The sequence below is a fragment of the Anopheles stephensi genome, chromosome 2, assembly GCF_013141755.1.
Source record: "Anopheles stephensi strain Indian chromosome 2, UCI_ANSTEP_V1.0, whole genome shotgun sequence".
NCBI lineage: Eukaryota > Metazoa > Arthropoda > Insecta > Diptera > Culicidae > Anopheles > Anopheles stephensi.
The window spans coordinates 64077606-64091007 of NC_050202.1; the positions used below are offsets into that span (position 1 = coordinate 64077606).

The 13402-nt window shown below is 47.0% G+C and overlaps 2 protein-coding genes across 7 annotated transcripts; one reads left to right on the forward strand and one right to left on the reverse strand.

Moving 5' to 3' along the window:
• Window positions 1–61: 61 nt before the first annotated feature.
• Window positions 62–11553, reverse strand: LOC118506777 (serine/threonine-protein phosphatase 4 regulatory subunit 3). Of its 6 annotated transcripts, none has more exons than XM_036044378.1 (10): window positions 11280–11553; window positions 6770–7730; window positions 6504–6691; window positions 5485–6426; window positions 5229–5421; window positions 4887–5142; window positions 4469–4735; window positions 4247–4392; window positions 2888–4149; window positions 62–2791 (listed from the first exon to the last, which is right to left on the reverse strand). In XM_036044378.1, the coding sequence occupies exons 2-10, from the start codon at window positions 6879–6881 to the stop codon at window positions 2702–2704; spliced, it is 3456 nt and encodes a 1151-aa protein (XP_035900271.1). In that variant the 5' UTR covers window positions 6882–7730; window positions 11280–11553; the 3' UTR covers window positions 62–2701. The 6 variants fall into 6 exon arrangements, with proteins under 6 accessions (XP_035900271.1, XP_035900272.1, XP_035900275.1 ...); XM_036044379.1 differs by lacking the exon at window positions 11280–11553 and adding an exon at window positions 11030–11263; XM_036044382.1 differs by lacking the exon at window positions 11280–11553 and adding an exon at window positions 10722–10915.
• Window positions 11554–11699: 146 nt separating this feature from the next.
• Window positions 11700–12912, forward strand: LOC118506782 (phosphatidylinositol N-acetylglucosaminyltransferase subunit H). Its single transcript, XM_036044395.1, has 3 exons — window positions 11700–12356; window positions 12431–12508; window positions 12579–12912. Exons 1-3 carry the CDS (start codon window positions 11976–11978, stop codon window positions 12654–12656), a joined length of 537 nt encoding a protein of 178 aa, XP_035900288.1. The 5' UTR covers window positions 11700–11975; the 3' UTR covers window positions 12657–12912.
• Window positions 12913–13402: the final 490 nt, after the last annotated feature.

Below are 13402 nucleotides of genomic sequence, written 5' to 3' on the forward strand. Positions count from 1 at the left end.
CCCAAAGGTCTCCTCTTCTCTAGAGAACTAAATTTTATAGAAGCTGCAGTGTTTTCTGTTGTTTTTTTTTTTACACATTATACAGAACATATAATGTTTACTTAGTAGTTTATTTCAATCTCACACGCACGCACGCGTGTTGTCGTCGTCGTAGGATAATTCTGCGATCAAAAAATTTTATTTTTTGTCGTTTTGTTTATCAGTTCGCACGCCTCACTTTGAACGACCTCCGGATCCCATACATACACACGCACCATGTGAATGATTGCAAATCAGTTTGTTTGTTCGCTTTACCTTCGAAATTCTCAGCTACCCATTTTCCCCCACACACACACTATCTTCTTAATCACTTTTACGTTATTTTTCGTTTTTCTTGTTTAGATTCCCCCCCGTTTCGTAGCGCACGTTTTGTTTACGACATTTATTTGTTACTTTGTTACAATTATTCGTATCTGTTTTTTTTTTTCTTTTCAATCTATCGCCACGAGGCACCCACAGCTCACAGGCAGGCGAATGGCCTACAAAAGCAAGAAAAAACAACCGGATTGCACCAGAGTTTTTTATCACTTCTGTACACAATTTGCCACAACGTCGTGTGTGTGTGGTTGTTGGAATATACCCGTACAGTCTGATAGGACAACTTCCCCGCAAAGAGTGAAAAGTCTCATTCCAAACCATATGACCTACAACACCACACACCGACTCTGTGGCGTATGGCGTTCAATCTCTACAAACTGTTCACCGAAAAGAGTTGCTTGGCATGTACATTACTGGCAAGGACATACGCATACAAGCGAACGAGTGAAAAAAGGGATTCTGCCAATATTAATCCACCATCCTGCTCCCGCCCCTTTCTCACTCGCGCCCGTTCTCGCCGTTTTCGCTAGTTGGGTTTTGCAACTATAATATTTACAATTGAAGCCACTTTCATAAATGGGAAGCATTCGCGTGTGGTGATGCTCCTCATTTAGGAAAATTTGTTGATAATCAATGGAAAATGGTTGAACCACAACCCCGACCCCCCCCACCCTACTATCCCCAAACTAAGCTTCTGTCGGCCTCGCAATAAGTGTTTTCCGTGTCTTTTCCGAACAAAACTTTGAACCAACACTACCAAGGGAACTCTTTTCGGTGAGCAACCAACAGAGCTTAAGAACACGCAACACGGCCTTCTTTCAGCGCTGGTGGTGGTGGTGGTGATTGGAGCCAAACCAGAAACAGAAAAGTCTTCCTTCCTGCGGCGCATTATAACATCAACTACATCCAGAAATAGAACTGCCTTAAAAGGTCACGACGTTCCCCTTCGCATCGTATGTTTCGGTATCGAGCAGGTTCTATAGTGTGGTAGTATCCTTATGCGCTATCGCCTTTCCCTCGCTCCTCTCTCTCGTTATCCTTAATTATTTCGTTCTAAAATAGTTCTGTGTGTATGTGTGTGTGTGTGTGTGTGTTTTCCACCGCGCTGGCGAAGGGAGAGTTTTATCATTTTAAATAGTGTTTTTTACCTTTCATTTCTTTTTGTTTCAAATTACTTTTACAAATGCTCGCACGACACACACACACACCACATCGCCCTCGCGCCCCGTCTCGTCAATGTTTCGGGCGACAGCAAACACATTTACACGAATGTCGCCCAATTTTCCACCACTACTACTATGCCCGACCGTGTGCCGACAGAAACATGTTCGGCAAAACTTGTCGGCCACCCGAAAACAAACAAAGCCGCACACAACACAACAAGTCGCAAAAGTATAAAAATAAGCTAGCGAACCCAAAACAACAACAAAAAGTCCATGTGTTTGTAAAAGCGAACAGCGTAGTAGCTTTTTTAGCTTTGTTTGCATAAACTTAGTAGGCAGCCCCGTTAATTAATCCACCAAAATGTACAGACCCCTCACAATCCTCTCTCTCTTTCTCTCTCTCTCTCTGTCTCTCGTGAGGGTTTTTCATTCTATTTTCGGTATCTGATCCTGTCTAGCTTAGCATTCTTTACAAAATGTCCGATTACTAACTGTACAGCATGTTGGTGAGTAGTTATAATAGGTCTGCAGTACATACATTGTTGCTGTGTGTATGTGTGTACATGTTTGACGCGAAAGAACAGTAAATCATCTCAGCCTACAAAACAACGGCAAACAAGATCATGAATAGAAAGCAGCTATATCCGTTGAAGGACATACACAGCGTACAAACATTTCTTATTAGCGTTGTGCAGTTGCAGCAGCAGCAGCAGCTCTTAGTTGTCACTGTTCGGTTCGCGAGAACCGGCCGCCGTCGCTTCAGTAGACAGATCAGCTTTAGTTGCTGTCGCAGTAGTAGTGGTAGTAGTAGTAGTGGCGGTGGCGGTAGTCGTGAGAGTAATATCTACTTCCATTATATTCGAACAGTCTATTCTATCCTTTGCCGTTACCTTACCGTCCCCGCAAACTTGCACGTTGCGCGTCTGCCTCCGCTCGGCTTCTTCGCACGACTCCGAACGCTGTAGTAACTGCTCCTTCTCCCCGGCAAGCGGCGCCAGCGAAGAAACGTTGGTAGTGTGGGGGGCAACAACGGTAGTGTTAACCACCGCTACTGCCACAGTCGCGGTAGCGGTGTTGGTTCTAGTGGTACTTTTAAAACTATGCCTAGTTACGCTACTATCCGCCCCAGATGATGCTGAATGATGGCGTTGTTTATAAGGATGATGCGCGTGCTGATGGTGCTATGCTATTCTCGCCTTCTTTTGCGCCGGACTACTGCTATCGTCATCGTCCTCATCCTCATCGGAATCACCTTCGTAGTCAACCAGACCCTGTGGAAGTATCGATTGGTGGTTTAGCATATGCGCGATCCTGGGAGGCGATTCGCTCAAGAAGAGCGTGAGTTCAAACGATCAAAAATTGCTTACCTTTTTCAACCCACTCACCATGGTGGTGCTGGTGGACGAGGCGACGGAAGCAGCGGCGGACGAAAGGCTGTCTTGCTCGGCAGCGGGAGCGGTACCGGACGTCGGTTGTTCTACGGCAGGTGCAGAGTCCAGGATGGGGGGTGTAGCTATCAGCGAGGACGGCGAAGCAGCAGGCATGCTCACCATTTCAGCATCGTTCGCATCGTCGCTGGTGCTGCTGGCCGCGCCGTCATGTGCTTTTTCCATACCCCGTTCCAGTGCAGGGTGTTTCTGTTCCACGCCGTCGTGATTTTTACTCTCGTCAGATTCGAGGTTACTGCTTCCACCACCAGCACTCGCTTCAGTATCCACCTCCTGAGCAACGCGATCGGACAATCCTTCCGCCGATAATCGCTTGGAGACCGTTTCCTCTACTGCTCCGCCGAGAGATTCGACACCTGCTAGCGCACTACTACTGTCAACGGCAATTGTACTGCTGCCAACCACAAGGCCACTGCTCTCGACCGTTACAGCAGCAGCAGCAGCATCGCTCGACGAACAGTCTTCCGGTGCCGTCGTTATCGCGGTAGCGTCGGTATACGAGGAGGAGGAGGAACACGTTTCGGTGACCGGAATGGACGACAATGTGGTGGAAGCTGTCGTTTCACAGGCGCTGCTTGCTACAACAGTGCTCGACACTGCAGCGGCACCGGTGGTCGGTTGAAGCTGATACACGGCTGACAGATCGTTCCCACCGAGCGCGCTCACTGCCAGGCTGTTGGCATCGTCTAGTGCAGATTCGTCGGCCGGCGTTAGATTTGCGGCGGTGGCATCGTCTTCCCCAACGAGCACGCGATGATGCTCTTTGTGGTGCTGCAGATGCTCGTGGCCGATCTCTCCCAGCGAGCTGACACTTTCCACCGTGACTGACGATGACGACGACGACGGAAGGCCATTGTTGTTTGCTACGGCGACGGCAGCAGCCGCAGCAGCTGCAGCCTGTGCGACCGCCTGTGAAAGACAGTTTGGATCGAGCGAAGCGGACTGCAGATGGGCGGCCGAAGCCGCCACGTTCTCATCGTTGCCGCCCTCGGTACCGTTGTTGATGGTTAGCATGTGCGAAGTGGCTGCCACGTCATCGGCCGACGTTGCGGTGGCGGTAACGCCGCCATGCATTTGAGACGATAGCTGATGCGACTGTGCCGTGGAGACGGCGCCACTACCGTACTTGGGACCGTTCAGGCTGCTGGTTGTGTCCATTGCTTTCTTTTCGAACATTTTACCTACACACACACGCGCACATTGAAATTGAAAAACAGAAGAAAAAAAACATGCTGAAGAACCGTACTGCAACGCTAGAATCACCACACAGACACTTACCAATGGTAGAGTCCAGTTCCGGGGCTCCCGATTTACCAGCAGCTTCGGCATAGTCTTCCTCCTCGTTAAACCAAATCTCTTCGTCCTCGTCCATCTGTCGCTGGTCCCTTCGGTAACGGCTGCTGTTCCGTAAAATGGATGGAACGCTATAAGAGGCACACAGCCAGAAAAACAACCGGCATTAATAGCACTCTTAGCACAACACGAAAGCTACCCTCTTACCTTTCCAAATTTCCTTTCTCCTTTTCCTTCAATCGATCCTGCTGCTGGTCGTACTTGCTCTTGAGCGTCTTGAACGTCTGGACGTACTGGACGTCATCGAAAAATTTGCCAAAGCTTTCCACAAAGTACGTATACAGCGACTTTATGTCCTCCAGCCTGATGAACTCGAACAGCTCCAGAATGGCCGACTCCAGCAAGTTGTATCGACTGTCGTTTCGTATAAACGCCTCAACAATCGGTGCGAACAAATTTCCCTTCACAATGTGCCTGGACGGGACGGGAACAATAAGGTTGAACAATTATCAAAACTGCGCGCTAGCATTTACGGCCGCTCCGCTCTACATCGACACAAGGTTCTCGTCGCGCGTCCTTCTTTTCACACAAAAGCTATACTATCTCGCTTTACTACACTACTCGCCTGTTATAAAATTCGTCCTTCAGTGAAACAATTTTGCGCAGGAATCGGAGTGCTCCCAGCACGAGGAACGTGTGCGCGCTGTTCATCAGCACCAGAACCTTCCGCAGCAGATCCTTGTTGATGATGCAGTTCTTGATGTGGTAGGTGTGATGCTCCACGCAGAACGACAAGATGTCCAGCACCACGCTCAGCAGCTGAACCACATGATAGTCCTCGTTTGTTGGCTTATCCGATTGCGTGTGTCGCAACAACGGGGCTGTAGTGGATAGTTTTGAATATTTAAAAAACGATTAGCAACAACGGTCCACTCGGTGGCTCCAATCATTTGCAATAGAAACCCACCAATTAACGTCTGTATACTGTGCTTATAGAAAAAGTTAAGAAAGTCCGACTTTTCGGACTTGTTGGCCGAACTTAACATGTTTTCCGGGTCCAGCAGGATCCGCAATACGGTTATCAACTGTACGGCACCGCCCACTTCCGGCTCGGAATCGGACAGCAGTTGCTCAATCGCAATGTTGATCAACGTTTGGTCCTGAAAAAAGCACAATGGCCATTAATATCATACTTTTCCCCCTGCTTTCCCCTTTATGCTCACCTCATCCGAGTCGGAATTGTTGTACTGCTGCAGCGTGTAGTCCCGCACAACGGACGGTGAGTATTCAACGATCGTTGAAAGGATGTCGATTGAGGCGGCCTTTGTTCGCTTTTCGTTGATGGCTAGTGTGATCTCGAGCGCCGGCAGCACACCGAGGCTTATGAGCGTTTTGAAAAACGTTTCCTTGCCCTGGGGCTGCAAGTACTGCGCAAAGTTGCAAAATTCCTTCAAGAACAGAATACTGTCACGCCGTTTCGAGTCGGGCGTTTGCGGGTCGGTCAGCAGCGCAAACAGATCGTCCAGAAACTTATCGTCCTCCTGGATCAGGGTCACTATCTCCACCTTGTTGAAGAAGATGAACGATGACAGCGTGTTCAGCATGTTGTCCTCAAACACGGACGGTGTCGGCAGCACGATATCCTGTATGTACTGCACCCGGAACGTCTGGTGTATCTTTGCCAGCAGGTCTGTGTTGCGGATCGGTATGGCTTCCCGAAACTTTACCAGCTTGCGCAGATACTGACGATGGTTTTTCGGTGGATTGCCGGACGGATCGTACTCGAGGCACCCCACCACATCGAATATCGTGTCCTCCGCAAACATGATCTCGAACAGACCATTTTTGTTCAGCAGAAAGATGTTTTTGAAGATCTCGTACAGGTAATGCAACCCTTCCTGGTTGTCCAGATCCTCGCAGACGTGAAACAAACCAAGCAACTTTTTGATATAGTTTTCCGACTCGATCGCCTGGGCTAGCTTATCCTTCCGGATTGCCGATGTGAGTGCGCTGGCAATAACCTCCGATATGTCCTCCAGCCGGCTCAGCTCGCACGGCGGCAGTTCGATCGGTGGTGCCGAATCGGACATATCCTCGAACCGCTCGTCTTCTGATTCTTCGACCGATTCCTGCGTGATTTCGACCGAAGGATCTTTCCCTTGCACCTACGGAGAATGGCAGCGTTAATCGAGCGTTGCTTTATCTCGTGCACAGCGTTTGGTAAACATGCAGCACAACTTACCTGACATATTTTCTCCCATATTTCATCGCACCCTGCCTTTTCCTGGAAACTGAGCGCCAAATCAAAATTGTCACCCTCGCTCCAAACGATCAATGTGTCCTGCTGTTTGTGATATGTGGTGTCAGGATGAATCTTGCTTTCCAGTAGCATGGATCCATCGTTCTCGGCATGCACGAGCAATGACACACCTAAAGAAAGTAACATAGCAAACCAGCCGATGTTGAGACGATCGATCGATCGGTTGTGACAAGACGTATACTGCTTACCTTTGACGCGATCGACATAGCTCGATGTGACATGGCCCGTTCCTCGATCGTCCCACTGACGATCTGCATTCAGTGCGTATAGCTTAACGCGTCGTCTCGTGTCGGTTGTCATGTTGCGTCGACTGCCGTTAGCACTGCACTGCGCTGGGCCGTTACTATGATTTCTCCTGCTTCCGCTACAACAATACGAAGAGTTCGAACCGAAACGATTTCCTGCGGTACTGCTTCGGCCGCGGTTGCTACTGCTACAACCCACTTCCTCTCGGACGACGTTAGCGATACCTGCCTGCTGGCGGTTGTGCAGTCGACGAAGCTGCCTGTTTAGGGTACGTTGACGCTGCCGCTCGGTATCACGCCGCTTGTGTCGATGTGGTACCGGCCTCTGTATCTCTTCCCGCTGCCGGTTGCCACCGGTGCAAAGATCGAAGGTAGAATAGGAGGATGTTTTTTTCCTTCGTTTCTTCAGTATTTTGCAGTCGACGGGTTTCTCGCTGTACTCAATTGTTGCCGTTTCAGCTGCACTGGATGCGTCCGTCTACTTTACTTCGTTGTGCACCGTGCTCGTCCGATCGGGTTGTGAATAATTGCTTGCCGCGTGTCTGTGGTAAGCGGTTACTTGCGAACGCGAAATAAATAATCCTTACACAGGTAATCGAATATCTTTCGATGTAGTGCGGGCAAAGATGAAAACGCTTCTTCTACAGTGTTCACCCACAGGTCCTTTGCGATGGTCAGAAACGTATTAGTTGTTATGAGCACGAATACATACAAACTAACACACGCACACACACACACTCATTAGTCACTTGGTCGTTGTATTGTCACATCCGTTTATCGTACCAGAGAGCAAAACATCCGTAGCAAAGAGGCAGCAACATCTGTGGTGACAGACGTTCAAAACCACGGCACAGCAACCGAAGCACTGGTTACTACGATGTCTGCCATGAAACGGATGATCGTCCTGCAAAAAGGAAAACAAATTCCATTAGAATTGAGACATATACTGAAACACGTGAAATGTAAATTGATAATCAATAGAACCATAACACATGTGTACAACATCGGACACCACAATAATATTCTTTATCATAAAAAGCATACGCCGAAATGGATGCGCTGCTCCCTGTCAAGTGAGAGAAGTGGTGCGATGTTTACGGTCACCAGTTTGTTTATTATTTGCCGATACCGTTCTGCACATTGCGGTAAAAACAGCAACAACAACAAACCACGCGAAAACGACACACTCATTCATTCATCCATACTCATTCATAAGGCCAGCGGCGTCGGCGGCTGTTGTGCTCATTCATATGATTTAGTTAAACTAAGTCATGATAAAAAAAAATCGTGCACGCAGTAGGGTGCGCAGCATTTAAACACACAGGCACACACACACACACCGCAACGAGAATTAGAAAGAATGCAATTGCATTTTATTTTATAAAAATTTGCACACACTTTCATGCAAGTAAAATCCTATTCTTTAGGACAATTTTAATTTTAATGCTTCAATCGTAATTTATCGTTCACACTGTTAACATGTTCAAGCATGTTCAATTCCCTACGATTCCACCCTTCCATCAACACACACACTACGATAGAAGGATACCACTACACTGTTAAATTGTGATACCAACAGACGTGCGTGACGTATCATTTGCGACGAGATGTTGTTGTAAGATTATAGCTTTATCATTATCAGTTGTAAAAATTACTACGTTCCAAGAAAAGATTCTGCCGTACGAGGAATTCATGCTGTTTTTGATACAGTAGTACAGCATGAAAAAATCAACGGCGTTTATAACAAAAAAAGGGGCATGAAGAACGACAAAAACATACATCGTACACGATGCACATAACTTTCGTGAAATCAAAACAGGTTTTCCATACATAAATGCTGCCTCCTACTGACCAACCAACAGCCAGGAAAAAACCATTGAAAAATTTCTCTTTTATTTTCTAGAGCAAACATAAAACGGGAGAGCAGGAGAGCGTTTTCTTATTGTCCATCGCAGAAGGCCAGCACCGTTGGAGGTGTTTTTATAATGGGAACGAACTGTTTGGAAAGCCTTATGTGCCAGTGTTCCTCTTATGGGCACTATGAGTGTAAAATACTTCAAAATAAGATATACTTTGCATAGACGATATGACAACGATTGTCACTTGGCTATTGAAAGTAGCTTAAGTTCAATCCATCCTCGTATATCAACAAAACCAAGCAAAATTCCCAATCGAATCAACTGACCTTCAGGAAACTGATAAACAACGTCAAAACAAGATGGCAACATCGACTGCATGGTTCAGGCGGACACACTCCAATGGAGCACCGACATCATCCATTCAGTCAGCAGACGACTGACTGGCCCACAGCGACCCATCCAACCAACCCAACCGCCAAACCAACAGCACTTTCCACCGCTGTGCCGGTCACGCACGCACACACACACACATTCATCTTATTCATTTCAACACGCTTCTCTTGCTGGAACGACGGGATCATTGTTCCCCTCGTCGAAGGTGCAGATGATTCATACCGACGATGTGTGTGTGTGTGTGGTACATAATTCGCAGATTTCGGTTCCGCGACCTGTGATGCAAAAGAAGGCCAGAAAATCAAAGCAAACTTTACGTTGAAAAAGCTTAATCTTTTCCATACATCTCAGTGCGCCCTACACTTAAGGTTGTTAGAGCAAAAGAAATTCAGTCAATATGCGTCGTGCGAATAGTTGCCTCGCTGGTGCCAAGAGGACACAACACCTCACCAATACACACTCACGAATCCAGAAGGGCGCGGAAGGCCGCTTTCTACACGAAAAAACGTAAATTTGCATCTATGCTAAGAGAAGCAAAACAATATAGAGCACTATTGTTCCTGTTTGCAATGCTCGTAGTAACTCAGGCCTTTTTTTGGTTGGCGAACGATAATGTTACTAGATTTTCGATTACAGTCTCAGTAGGTCGGCTGAAGAGGTTGAAAACGCCATCTCCAGTCCGAAAGATGTGACATAAGATCCTCATTGTCGTGCTTTTCTCTGGATTGTGATTGTTTTCCACTGGAATTCGCCAACTGCAGTTTCTCGCAATGTGCTTCAACATGTACGATATAGGGTGCGACCGACCGTCTTATTTCCTACGCCTTTTGCTTCTTTTTGCCGCGTAGGCCGGAACATGGTGTGCCACGGAAACAGTGGCGGCGTGTCGCATCGCAGGACAAAGTGCAAAACTCGCAGTGCAAAACACAACTTTGCAGCGTCAGTTCGGCTGGTAGCAGAAAGGTTCAGGATATCATCCACCCTTCTTGTCACACCAATGGGTCCCACTATAGCCCGTGACACACGACTTCTTATCCCTTGAAAACTTATTCACTTCAGTCCAAACACAGCACATACACACACACACAAACACACTCGCACGTATGGACGCACACCGATGGATTAATCACCCCGTCATCATTTTCGCTACCTCTTCCGGCGCAAGCCTACACGTGTTTTGGCAGCCGTTCTTGTAATTTCATGCAAAACCATTTCTGTCCACTCTGTCCAGCTCGCGCGGATAAAGAAGCGATTCTTCCACCGATTCTTCAGTTGCTACCAAAAACGATTTAATTAGTTCTTCTTTTTCGCTGCTGGAACATGCCCTTCTCACACACACACTGACTCGATCTTGTGCACAAATGCACACACATACTCTCGCACGATTTCTGGTGTAGCAGCTCGCTCGCTCGCTAGCAGCAGCAGCAGACTTCACGCCAAACACAACACACGCGCGCGTCAGCACAGCAACCCATGCACACACTCACACAAATGCACTGCCATCGGCGAACGTTGAATTATTCTGCTCGGTTTTCTTCTTCATTCTCACGCACCGGGATCCGAGACCGTGAGCATTGTAAAATACGCGAAACCCAAGCTAACCAGCGCCTCCGCCACCGCACAGCACAACACACATAACTTACAATCCTAAAGCAGCATCATTATTTATCATGCCAGCACAGGTAGCTTTAGATTTATGGAACATTTTGGAATAAATGGGAATTAGGTTCATGAGCGTTAATTCCACATTCACACACACAATGATGCGGAACCACAAACAGGGGCCTATCGATTGAGAAGCTCCGCTCCGCAAGTCGCACGAAATCTATTAGGACACATAACGCGACATCTACTTCACGCCACCTTCCACCAAAGGCTGGACACACACACTCCTCAAAGGGAAACGGGGAAAGAAGAACAAGAAGAGCTGGCAAAGAAAATAGAGACTCACACTACGTGCGCTCGACCTCGGCAACCGCAGACGCACTGCTCCGGATGAACCCGGCCGCTATCCTCAGGCCGGCCGCAAGAGCGGTACAGTGCAGCGTATATGATGCTCTGTTTGGTTCCGGGAGATTCTCGCACCTTTGTTTGATTGCGCGTTGGCTCACCAAACCAACCCCAAACGTCGATCGTTCTTCCACAAAAACGGGATCCAAGTAGGACGTACGGAACCGTTCGGAAGAGAAAAAAAAACTCACCTTGTGTGTCTGCTGCTCTTATGCGCTACCTGCACAGTTTTTTTCCTGCTGTGTATTGCTTCCCTCGACAAATTCTTTCCGTTCCGCAATGCTCCGGAACAGTAACCGGTATGCGAGTTAGCGCGGTGCTTGCTGCTTGCCTTTGTAAGTTGAATTACGCAGGAAAGCGGGGTTCACGAATTCTGGTGCTGGGTTCTTTTCCGTTTTAAAACTCGCGAATCTGGCTATCACAACATTTACACCGCCATATTGGATTTCTTCTCGTTTTCGCCTACTGCAGCGCTTTGGTTTCAGCTTTTTGCATTGGCTGCTCGATTCGGCTCGGCTCCACTTTTTCGACCAGTGCCGAACTATCCGTTCGAGCAGACGCTTTCGTGCAGCTTTTGACATTCGGAAAACATTTTATTTTCTCGAAATAACACTGCCGAGAACGAAAAGAAAATTTTCAGATTGTTCAATGACTGGATTAGAACCTTTATTTATTGCATTATCCTTCGATGTTGTGAATTTCTTGAAAAAAAAAACGTCCATTTCAATCCTGCTTTGCCGGTTAACCCGGATAATCGAAACGCGTCTTATTCTTGTTCTTCTTTTTGTGCTATACTGTTGTTTTAGTTTTCCGTGGATTGACGAATTTTGCAAACAAACCCATACGCCTTCTTTGTTACTTTCAATGCTGTGATCGCGCCCGGCAGAATGGTATTTCTTTGGACCAGTGGAGGAAAGCCCATACACGTTAAAATAGTTCACAAATCGGACAGTGTACTGCAGCTCACGGTGGAAAATGTAGATGCACCTCGCGAAAGGCACACACTGCTGATTCTGGAGCTTGGGACTCTGTTTTGCTTCGCAGTATGTGTTTTCCTCTTCCGATTGAACACACTGCACGCACTGTTTCTTCTACCCATCGCCACTCTTGTATACCTGTACAACAATGTGATAAAATCGGAAAGTTTGGTGTTGGTAAAGGACTTTGCTATGCAGTGTTCAACGACGTTCGCCAGCGGCAATGTGCGCAATGCACTCATACCGATAGAGTATGTGCAAGATATTGTGATCAACGAAGTATTCTTTAACGTAACTAACGTTCCTGCTTTGTGTAGACTGTCCCCGAAAAAAGGCTTGTGATTCCATTCGTTCTATATTTGCAGTTGAAAGTTATTTTCGTACTACAAGTTCTCACCAAAGGGCACTTATTTCGGAAGAAACCGGTGATTACTCTACTACAGGCAAGTACAGAATTATTGTTTGTTAATTTCCATTATCTTACATATGACTTACTTCCTACCAATGGTACAGAAACTTAAACCAGGATTACCATGCTTAAAAGTTATCTACCGCGAACTCCACTCCCTCCTCGAGCTGCAGGACTGTTGATGAGCGCGCGTCTATTGCCCTTTTGGGAACAACTTGTGCAGAACGTTTAGCAAGTTGTGAACTTCCTGGACATCAGATGCTGCATTTGAAGCGGGAAAAAGCTGTTTCGGTAGCCGTTCTATCTTCTTCAACTCCTGAACCGGCTGTTTTGGCACGCAGACATCGGTTTCAATCTAGATTAAGCCAGAACCAAAGAGAACCATCGTTAGGTACAACGAACCATGTACAATAAACCAACTTTATGCACAACGTACAATCATTTGATGCTCAAGCTCACACTCTTTTAGCAGCAGCTTTTTATACAACGCCGGAATATTCATCCGCAATGTGACGACTGCATCTTGCAGGTCACGAATCTCGCCCGAAACCTCTGTGTACGTTTCTGAAACGAAGGAAAACGAGCTACATTTTTGCCGGCTTCTTTATACATACGCCAACGTACCCATATTTTAGTACAATACTGATTTCAGCACAATCTTAACCGCTTCAAAATAAACGTTCGGTGGTTTGCTGGCTAAACAATGAAATTTTCGTAAACAAGCAATCAAACACAAACGGTCAAGCAACGTCAAATGTCGTTTCGTTTATAACGCATGGTTCGCAGTTTCCGCATCAGCAGCGAAACTGCTCGATATTTATAATCAAATCACTCGTCTACACAACGCGCAATATACAGCTTCTTCCATGCTTTCATACCATTTTTTATTAATTTATTTTCCACATAGGCAGAGTGCTCTTGACTCCAA

Excerpts from the sequence above, each read along its gene's own strand:
- LOC118506777 (XM_036044378.1), bottom strand. The coding sequence starts at position 6,881 with ATGACAACCGACACGAGACGACGCGTTAAGCTATACGCACTGAATGCA. Across the intron at positions 6,427-6,503 it reads TATGGGAGAAAATATGTCAG|GTGCAAGGGAAAGATCCTTC; the intron begins GTAAGTTGTGCT and ends CATTCTCCGTAG. Across the intron at positions 5,143-5,228 it reads CAGTATACAGACGTTAATTG|CCCCGTTGTTGCGACACACG; the intron begins GTGGGTTTCTAT and ends TATCCACTACAG.
- LOC118506782 (XM_036044395.1), top strand. The coding sequence starts at position 11,976 with ATGGTATTTCTTTGGACCAGTGGAGGAAAGCCCATACACGTTAAAATA. Across the intron at positions 12,357-12,430 it reads TCAACGAAGTATTCTTTAAC|TTGAAAGTTATTTTCGTACT; the intron begins GTAACTAACGTT and ends CTATATTTGCAG. Across the intron at positions 12,509-12,578 it reads CGGTGATTACTCTACTACAG|AAACTTAAACCAGGATTACC; the intron begins GCAAGTACAGAA and ends CCAATGGTACAG.